The following is a 10,840-nucleotide window of genomic DNA, read 5'->3' on the forward strand; positions in this document are numbered from 1 at the left end:
AAAACCTTGTGGAATTGCTGCTAATAATTATCTAGAATTCTCTATTTTAGAAGAAGGTCTGGTCCTAGCCTTTTAGCTAAAGTTTTTTCCTTTTCAGATTGAAAATGACTCAGCTTTACTCGTCAATGTTATTCATGAACACTATCGATCTCCTTGGAAGTTATATACGATTATTGCAAATTGTAGACAACGTCTTTCCAATGGTGGGTGGTCCATCTTCTAAATTTTTCGTTAGGCCAACATGGTGGCTGACATTCTAGTAAAGAGAACCACATCTCTTTCACAAGCTACTGGTGTTCGCATCCGCTGGACTTCATTTCCCTTGGTTTATTTCATGATTTGTTACAGGTGCCATGTTTTTCATGAATTGTTATAGGTGCCATGTTCCACGGTTGTAAAGAAATGTGCTGTAATCGTCTTTATTTTTAAATATTAATAAAAAACTGGTAGGGGGCCTTCTCCCCCATCGACTTAAAATTGTTGGGAGGCAAACTTTTTTTTGCAATTTTTTGGAATTTTAAAAATCTTGAAATTTAATTTTCAGATAAATTTTGGATTTTTGAATTGTTAGGGGACGCTAAATCATGAACATAAAAAAAAAAGGAGGGATAGCCACAAATAAACTATTATAAATCATGTTTTGTTGCTCTTAATTCAAGTTTTTCTCTTAAGTTTAGGGCTTCACTTTTTTCTTTTCTTTTTTCTTTTTTAATATCTACACCACTATTGTTAAACATTTTGATTGTCCAATGATTTAAATTACAATCACATATTACATATGTTTATTTAATTTATAGTAAAACTTTACATTTTTTTTTATAACTATTTAGCTATATATATATATATATATAGTAAAAATTGAATTACTAGATTTGTTATAGAGCCTTTTTAAAATTTATATACTCGATATCTTTGCCAGTCCTTTAATTTGCATCGTTTATTCCATTTAGCTTAGGTGAGTAATGTTGATAATACCAATATACTAATGATCATCAATGAAAAATCATGTGTTATCAATGATTTTTTGTTACCAATTATGAGAATATTATAAGTAAATTAGTAATCATCATCCTAATAATAATCATTATATTAATTTTAACGTTTATTCTAGGCATACAAAGGTTTCTTCTAATTTAAGGACATTAAAATTTAAAATAATTATTATATTTTTATTAATTTTGTATAAATCTAAATTTAGGACATATATTATTTATTAGAAAATGAATTAATTCTTCATTTGTTAATTTTAATTTTAAAAGGTAAGTCACGAATTTTTTTCTTAAGTTTTTGATAGTTAGAATCTAAATTAAGAGAATGTATTTCTTAAAGTAGCATAGTTCTTACTTTTAGATTTTTAAATAAAATGAACACAATTCTTATTTTTAAAATTTTAATGTTTGAGAAATAAAAAATTAACATAATCACGAGTTTTTGGGAGGCATGACAATTGAATTTTTATGTCTCATGCTTCGTAAAACCACGTGTACACGGTTATGTCGAAAGTCCACATCTAAGGAAAGGTCTCGACATGTTAGTTTCAGCCTTTTAGGTCCCCATTCGAAGCACACGGTTCCGAGTCTATAATGAACCCGATCCGAATCGTACCGCGGAGCTTAGTAAACGTAATCAACTTCCAATGCACTAATGGAAAGTATATTAAATTCGTAAAGTATATGTGTATGGTTGCTTAAAATAGGATCAATGAAGGGTATCCTCTCAGTAATAAAATAGCGTTGAGAAAACCTCAAGAATAAACCCTAACCCTTTCAAAGTAAAGAAATCACAGTAGCTACTCACCAAACCCCAAATCTTAGGTGAAGAAGCACAATACCAGATCCATGTATTGCTCTTATATAAACTCCAAGACAACCCCGTCTCCTCCATCTCTCTATACCCACAGGTCGAGGCAGCAACTCCACTCTCCTTCTCTCATCCCCAGATCGCCGCCCCGCCTCACTCCTCCTCTCATCCCCAGATCTCCCCACCTCAGAGGGAAAAACCGCTTCCCCTTCCTCTCTCTCTCATCCCCAAATCTCTCGCAGACATCTCTAGATCTCCCAAACCTAGAGAGGGAAACAATGGAGCCGGTGAGCGAATGGGGCCGAACCCCTCTGGAAGCCGTCGACACTGAGATTTACGACCTCATCGAGAAGGAGAAGCGGCGCCAGTCCCATGGGATTGAGCTTATCGCCTCCGAAAACTTCACTTCTCTGGCTGTCATTGAGGCCCTTGGCAGCCCCCTCACCAACAAGTACTCTGAGGGCCTCCCTGGGAACCGCTACTACGGCGGAAACGAATTCATCGACCAAATTGAGAACCTCTGTGGCGCCAGGGCCCTCCAAGCCTTCCGCTGCGACCCTGCCAAATGGGGCGTAAATGTTCAGCCTTATTCGGGGAGCCCTGCGAACTTCGCCGCTTACACCGCTCTGTTAAACCCTCATGATCGCATTATGGGATTGGATCTGCCTTCAGGTGGGCATTTGACGCACGGGTACTATACATCTGGGGGGAAGAAGATTTCAGCCACCTCCATTTACTTTGAGAGTTTGCCCTATAAGGTGCACTCCCAAACTGGATACATTGATTATGAGAAGTTGGAGGAGAAGGCGATGGATTTCAGGCCAAAGCTGATTATCTGCGGTGGCAGTGCATACCCCAGGGACTGGGATTATGCCAGGCTCAGGGCAATTGCAGACAAGTGCGGGGCTCTATTGCTCTGTGATATGGCCCACATAAGTGGGCTTGTGGCCGCTCAGGTACCCAACATTTCTCTCTCTAAATTTATTTGTTTATTGTGTACTCAATTCTCGATTTTTTTTAGCTGCATGCTGGAATTTCCAGATCTGGGTTTTCTGTCACCATTCTTGGTATTCCTTTTTTTTTTTTTCCCCGTGAAATCTTAAATTGGAATGTGCGGGTTAGTTTTAATCTGAAGAAGATGAGAATGTGTGCCTTTTCTCAATTGTGTTCAATTTCCAGAATTCTTGCTGCTGGATCCAAGTTACTGTGACATGAATTGAAGTGTTTCCCAAATCCCATTAGATGGTGAAAGAGACAAAAGGATAATAGAAACCCGAATTGGTTTTCTATTATTCTTTTGTCTCTTTCTGAACATTTTGATTTCTACATTTGTAAAAAATTGGTAATCAAAAAGATCCAATTTTCTGAAAAAAAAAATCTGATTTTCTGTTGAAAACATAAGAAAAGCTTCAATTTTTTAAATTTGTGTTGTAGCTGATTGAAATTTGGATTGGTACGCCAAAATATTTGTGCTTGAAATGGAGCAGTTATCGAGACGTTTTATTATTCGCTGATGAATTTGTAGATCTCTGAAGTGCTTTTTCTTAGATCTTTGAGTTTCTTTTTTCCTGTGGTAACCTGCGTTGGACTGAAGGAAAGGCTATGTCTAGATCATCAGGATACAAAGAATTGGGCTAAACTTGGTTTGAAATAAAAACTTCGAATTTTTTAAAATTTATTTCGGTGTTAAACTTGGCCTTTATCCTTAGATCTCTGATATTTTTTCTGTTCTGATTTGTATTTCGCTTTTTGTTCCCTTTGAAATTTAAAAGATTTATTCTTATTGCCGATCAAAAAAGAAAAAAAGAAAAACAAAATACTGGAAGGGCGAGCTCTGCAAATTGGTCTTGATATCAGATTTATTCTTATTGCCAATCAAAAAAGAAAAAAAGTAAAACAAAATACTGCAAGGGCAGCGAGCTCTGCAAATTGGTCTTGATATCAAAGGAATTGATGTTCTCCTTTTTTTGAAAAGATAGTAACAGATTGGAATTTTCCTGTTGTAATACTGTGCAATTGGATTGGAATTTTCCTGTGGTAATACTGTGCAATTGGTCTTGATATCAAAGGAATTGATAGATTTTATCTTTTCTATACTTGATCTGTAGATCTAGGGCTAGCCTTATTTAGGCATGTTTTTGTTCCAAAGATCCATCCTTTATATAGATCTAGGCATAGAGCATTCTTTGAATTTCATTGAATATTGATTAAGAACCATCATGGCATCCGTAACAATTTAGGGTCTCTTTTTTCTCGGTTTGATTTGGATTTTGTGAACATTTTGGACCCTACATCTCTTTTTGACTGGACATAATTTTTCTATTGGCAAGTGAATATGCTGCTGAGGTATAGGACTTTGAAATTAGTGCTCTAATAAGGTGTCTTATTGGTTTCTATACCAATCCAATAATAAAAAACGGATGGCTTCCATGTCGTGTGATATATATTCAAATTGTTGACTACTTTTGCATGAGTTTCACTTTTGCGTTAAATCTGTCCTTTCAACACTCATTCTCCTCTTTTTCCCTTCCTTCTGACCTTCTCAACAGGAAGCTGCAAACCCATTTGATTACTGTGACATTGTCACAACCACCACTCATAAGAGCTTAAGGGGACCAAGAGCCGGTATGATTTTCTTTAGGAAAGGGCCCAAGCCTCCCAAGAAGGGCCAACCAGAGGGTGCTGTTTATGACTTTGAGGACAAGATCAATTTTGCGGTTTTCCCTGCTCTTCAAGGAGGCCCGCACAACCACCAGATTGCTGCATTGGCTGTTGCCTTGAAGCAAGTGATGACCCCTGGGTTCAAGGTATATGCTAAACAAGTCAGGGCCAACGCGGTTGCCATAGGGAACTACTTGATGAGCAAGGGCTACAAGCTTGTCACTGATGGCACTGACAACCACCTTGTCTTGTGGGATCTTCGACCTCTTGGTTTGACTGGTAATTAAGAGTGGTCGTGCTTTATTTCTTTTATTTTGTTTGTGTTTTTTCTCATATATATATATATATATATATATATATATATATATATATATATTCTTGCCAACACCTACGAGTGAATTTGGGACATGTACACATCAAACCAACTTGCACGATTTCAAAAAGTAGTTATTGAAAAATAAAATGACAAAAATACCCCTGAAATATTTATAGGGGTTTTATGTTTTTAAATTGTTTTTTATATTTTATATAGGTGCACCTCATTGAGGTGTACACACCCACGAAATTTTTGGTTAATCTGATTTATAAAAAAATTATTAAGATTCAAATACTATCAGACAACTGTGACCATTTGATGAATTTTGGATGGTGATGAACCATGAGTGAAATACTTTACAAATTCACTTATGAGCATTTGAAACCTTTTATTTTCTCTCTCTCTCTCTCTTGATATATATATATATATATATATATATATGAAGCAATCATTGTTCTATTTGGGTGATGTCATACTTCATGTGGGTGATGTCATCCTCTACTATATATATACATATAGCAATCATTATTCTATGTGGGTGATGTCACACATCATGTAGGTGATGCTATCATCCACTATAGTTAATAAATGAAAATATGGATTATCTTAAAAAAATACTCTTTTGTATGAGTATTAACATAACTTATATATATATATATATATATATATATATATATATATATATATATACATGGGTTGAGGCCATTTACTTTTGATACAAGGAGGTCACAATCATCATTGATTCGAAGATGTATCATTGTTACGTACAAAGTCCAAAACATCTTGAATGTCGTAACAAACTTTCGTCTATTGGATTTCACATCCGATGGTTAAAAGTGATTGTGACCTACTGGTACTCGAAGTTATCACTTCTTGATTCATGCGGCTTGTGTTGCGAGTGCTCAATACTATCTTACCCCATTAACTATTTTGATTTTTGGTTGCAGGCAACAAAGTTGAGAAACTATGTGATTTGTGCAACATTACAGTGAACAAGAATGCTGTTTTTGGTGACAGCAGTGCTCTGGCTCCTGGGGGTGTTCGAATTGGTGAGGATTCTTCTTGCTACGTGACTGAAATTTTGGAATTCCCTTTTACTTATAAAAAAATGTGGAACGAGATATTAAAGTGAATCCTTAGAACAATTTACACTCGTGTATTTCCCGAAAGTGAGTGTATATTGTTCAAGGACTTGTGCTAATGGGAATGGAAAATGGGATGTATTTCCCGAAAGTGAGTAGGTCTCTGGTACTAAGGATGGTTCTATGATGAATTATCTGTATGGAAAATGGGATGTATTTCCCGAAAGTGAGCTAATGGGAATGGAAAATGGGATGTATTTCCCGGAAGTGACTAGGTCTCTGGTACTAAGGATGGTTCTCTGATGAATTATCTGTCTTTTGTTTGAAAATTCATCTTTGCTGATGTCATGTATGGTGCTTGCATTTGGGCGTGTGTGCTAGAATATCATTTGTCCTATTGTTTATTGTGGGTCCAGAACATGCCTTTTGTGTATTAAGTGCTTGGTTCAAATGCTATGAGCAGCTTCTTTGGTATCTTAGAGTCATAGCTTTCCTTCCTTTATGAGCAGCTTCTTTGGTATCTTAGACTCATGTCATAGCTTTCCTTTCCTTTGTGCGTGTGTGAGCGTGTGTGTGTGAGAGAGAGGGTATGAATAGGGAGCTGTATATTCTTTCTCAGCTGATGTTTTAAGTGCGACTTTCGTGTATTTTCAGGTGCCCCAGCTATGACCTCAAGGGGTTTGGTAGAGAAGGATTTTGAGCAGATTGGGGAGTTTCTCCACCAGGCTGTTACCATTTGCCTCGGCATCCAGAAAGAATATGGGAAGCTCTTGAAGGACTTTAACAAGGGCCTTGTCAACAACAAGGACATCGAGAACCTTAAGAACGAGGTCGAGAAATTTGCAGCCTCTTTTGACATGCCTGGATTTGATGCTTCTGCCATGAAGTACAAAGACTAAATGGAGCATTTATTTTGCCGCTTAAAAAAGAATTTTAACTGTTTCTAGTACTTCCAATACCTCTCTCTGCTAGGGAGCACTTGAGCATGTGTTCTTTTCTCAATTTTCTTTATGCCTTTCAGTGATGTTAATTTGAGCTAGTTTTTGTTCTCAAATACCTGTATTCTTTTTGCTTCCTGTGGTGATCAAACTTTGATATATATGGAAAGTGTGAAGCAAATGGTTCGAAAGTTTATTATTGAAAAATAAGAGAAGAATGATGACTTGATGATTGCTGTGTATTGAGAAAAGTTTCTTATAATGACAAAAGCAAATGGAGAGACTTGGTTGAGGAATCTTGTGTGGGATTCAAAATGGAATCCAATGGACTATGGGCAATGCTGGTGACGATTATGGGAAGGGTTTGGGCCCCCTTCCAAATAGAACGAAAAGGGCGGCTAGATCCAGATCGACCAAATGTTAAATTGTTTATCCGGACGCAAATAGGTGGTCTCAAGAATTGCATTGACGTGTCCATGGGTAGCTTGATCGTCTATATCCCAAGAATAGGAAGCCCAACCCTTTGTCCCCAATTGCATTGACATGTCCAAAAGGAATGGAACATATGACGCAATAAGAAACAACCAACAATTGGTAAGAGCTAATGCATACTTAGATTTGAGAGTAATGCATACTTAGATTAGAGTGAACACAATAATCTAGCCCAATAAATTGCAAATTCTATACAGTCACCAAAATTTGATGCATCCGCATAGGTGCCAAGCTTCCTGACAACTATAACTCATAGTGATCAGATTCCAATGCATAACCACAAGGAATAACTCGTATGTTTCACTTAAGCAGATCACCTTAGGGTAGTCCCTGCAAATATATTGGGTCAACGAATCTGCATTATCTCAACCACAAGCAAATATAAATTATGAGTAAAGAAAAATAATGCAACGAGACATGGAGGCCTGCAACATAAACGTTATTTATCCGAAAAGAAATCTAGTATGAATATAATATTAAATTAAGGGAAAATAGCATTCAAAGCGAATATGAATATGCCATTGTGTATCATCTATAACATCTAATAAATCATTGAAAGAAGCTAAAGCAATAAATCCCATTTAAATTGTCAAAAAAACCAGATCATCCCAATTGTGTCATGAATGAAAAGTTAGAGACCAAACCCATTAATCAATGACATAGATAAAAGGATCATTAGGTCCATTAACAAAACAACAGAGTCCAAACTCAATTCCAGTAAAAAAAACCATAAAAAGGAACAATAGGTCAAACATATTAAGTCACATTCATATATAACCAAGCCATTTTAGGCTGCACAAAAATCTTATATACTATAAACAATCAATAAAGAAATGCATTGTTAAATCCTTTTTCTCCTTGGTTGTCTTTGTATATGGTGATTTATATTGACAACAATCACCATTAAAGAAAAATCGATAGGGACGAATACAAAATAAAAAAAGAAAAAGAACATAAAAAGAACACCCAGAATCCATTTGAGAGAGAGAGAGAGAGAAAGAGCTTTGATACAAAATAGGGTTTTTATGCAAGGGGGAAAGAGAGAGAGATCGACCTTGAGAGGAACCCACAGAAGAAAGCTCCCACATGATTGAGCCTTCTTAGCAATTTGATACAAAATAGCTTTTTAGCAATTTGGGATTTTTGCAATTTGGACTGAGCTTTGATACAAAAGAGCTTTTTAGCAATTTGGGATTTGTATCACGCAATCCCAACGAGAAAGAGAGAGAGATTCAACGTGAAAGAAATGAAAATTCCAAAAGTGAAGCCAAGAGGAGAGGGGGGGGGGAGAGGAAGAGAAAGAGACATTGTACCTTAAGAGGAACCCACAGAAGAAAGCTCCCGCAGATTGTTCCTTGAGAGGAACTCGCAGATTGTACCTTGAGAGAAATAGGGCTAGGTTTTCGGGCACTGAGAGAGGGGCGAGAGCAGAGAGAAATAACGAACCCACAGATTGTACCTTGAGAGAAATAGGGTTTGGTTTTTGGGCACTGAGAGAGGAGTGAGAGCAAAGAAAGGGGCGAGAGCAGAGCGAGATTAACGCAGAGGAGGAAAGACAGGTTTAGAATACCCATACTAGGAGAGAGAGATGCATGTGTCAGCGGGAGAGAATGGATGAGACAGAGAGAGTTTTGTTTTATAAAAAAAATTAAAAGTAATGGAGAAATTTAAATCTCACATTCAGATTTGGATCATAACCGATGGTGATGAGTTAGGGTCCTATACTAGGTGTATAGGTATGGGAGGGTTCTATAAAATCATTATTTTTAAAAAAATATTATAAAAAATAATTATGTGGTCAAATCAACCATTTTTTATACAAAATTATTCTTTTAAAAACTAATTTCACTCAAGAATATTAACCCTCTTGAATATTTTTGCCTAATAAAATGGTCAAAATGCTCTTGTTGAAATCTTGAACAACCATGAAGTATTTTGGTAGTTTTTGCCACTTCAAGTGGCCCAAGCCAAACTCTATAATTACCTCTATTAGTTCTGAATAACCCGAGTCATGTTTTTTTTGTAAAAGCTATTGGGCAAATAATAAAAGCTATTGGGCAAATAGGAATCTTTCCAAGAATAAAGATTTGTGTTGAGGCATCTTAGAGCGAGTGATTTCTTCATATCTGAAGGAATTTATATGATCTATACCCAAAGCTTGTTGAAAAATGTATTTTTGGTGTTGGAATTTTAATGATGACATGAAAATCTAATTCACATATTATAAAATTTTAAACTCAAAACATAGTACAGATGGAGCAAATTTACAAATACATGAAGATCTTTAGAATAGAAGGTTTAGATATTAGCATTACAAGTAGTACTATTTTTGAGATTTTAAAATCTTTTTTTTTTTTTCTCACATTCGTCCATCTTGAAGTCGAGATGGTCAATTAGAGGGTTTTTCAACATTAAAACAACTTTATTCGATAGATTTTTTAGACGTATTTTTCTTCTACGGTACAAGGTTGCAACCTTATACAAAAATTTTCCTTCTGCACGAGTATATTTATCTAAATGGATTCTCCATCGCTTTAGGGAAATTATATTCTACACCTCATATTTTTATCTAATATATATGTAAACTTAAATTTTTAAAAATAAAAACTATGCGGTAAACATTTCAATTTCCTCAGCATTCCCCCCCCCCCCCCTCCCTTCCGTCTCTCTCTCGGTTCCCCATACTAAATCCTTTTTCACAATTAGGTCATACTTCATTAAATGACATTCTCTTACCCTTAATTAAATAGACTGGATACAGTAGATAATGACTTAAATGTCTATAAACAATCACGAATAAGATGCACTGTGATTCACATTTCTATTACTGTAAGTCTGCGATTATGAAGATACAAAATTGCATAAAAGAATTATTTTTCAAAAAATCCTTTGAAGCCATTGAAGTTAATAATCCTTAACATTGTGAAATTGTGTGTATTTTTGTGTATATATTTTTTATATAATTTGCTGGGTAGGATGATCTTTCCTTTGTCATGTAGATTGCATTAGGATATTTTTATTTTATTTTTTTTATATCACTTATTTGTATATATTTGGCAACCACCTTTGTATACATATAAGGGATTTTCTTCTGCATGTTGAATGCAAAAAAATAGAGATTTTTCATATGGTATTAAAGCGACGTCTATAATTCTATCTCAGTTGTCTCTGAATTTGTACCTTTTGAAACCAACACACCCTCAAAACTGCTCACTAAAACCATCCATTGAAACAACTCTTTGCAATCGACCATCCTTGAAAACCATTGTCCTCCACTCTACCCCACAAAAGAATGAAAAAGCTGTATATAAAATATATACAATTCACATTTCCCCTCAAACTCGTAATAGTCGAAAATATGCACTTGAGAGTTTGAAAATAAAGCTTGGAAAACAAAGAGCATTATGGGACTTCGTAACAGTTTAGATGGATGATCACCACATGATGGTGAAGCCAAGGTTGTGTAGTTAATTTGTTATTTTGTAAACAATAAAGTTACGAAAGATTGTCAAAAAAAAAAGAAGCAGTTTAGATGGATGGCTTGAAGGATG

General features: G+C 35.6%; 1 protein-coding gene and 1 long non-coding RNA gene across 2 annotated transcripts; one reads left to right on the forward strand and one right to left on the reverse strand.

The window, feature by feature from the left end:
• The first annotated feature begins 1,805 nt into the window (after window positions 1-1,805).
• Window positions 1,806-7,026, forward strand: LOC18438270 (serine hydroxymethyltransferase 4). The gene is made up of 4 exons (XM_006848457.4): window positions 1,806-2,756; window positions 4,350-4,740; window positions 5,725-5,826; window positions 6,514-7,026. The coding sequence occupies exons 1-4, from the start codon at window positions 1,839-1,841 to the stop codon at window positions 6,756-6,758; spliced, it is 1,656 nt and encodes a 551-aa protein (XP_006848520.3). The 5' UTR covers window positions 1,806-1,838; the 3' UTR covers window positions 6,759-7,026.
• Window positions 7,027-7,388: 362 nt separating this feature from the next.
• On the reverse strand, window positions 7,389-8,901 carry LOC148781632 (uncharacterized). Its single transcript, XR_016057853.1, has 2 exons — window positions 8,603-8,901; window positions 7,389-7,619 (listed from the first exon to the last, which is right to left on the reverse strand). It is a non-coding gene; the product is annotated as an uncharacterized LOC148781632 (long non-coding RNA).
• Between the last annotated feature and the right edge of the window lie 1,939 nt (window positions 8,902-10,840).

The sequence above is a fragment of the Amborella trichopoda genome, chromosome 6 (genome assembly GCF_054954075.1).
Source record: "Amborella trichopoda isolate Santa Cruz 75 chromosome 6, AtrichopodaSantaCruz75HAP2 v2.0, whole genome shotgun sequence".
NCBI lineage: Eukaryota > Viridiplantae > Streptophyta > Magnoliopsida > Amborellales > Amborellaceae > Amborella > Amborella trichopoda.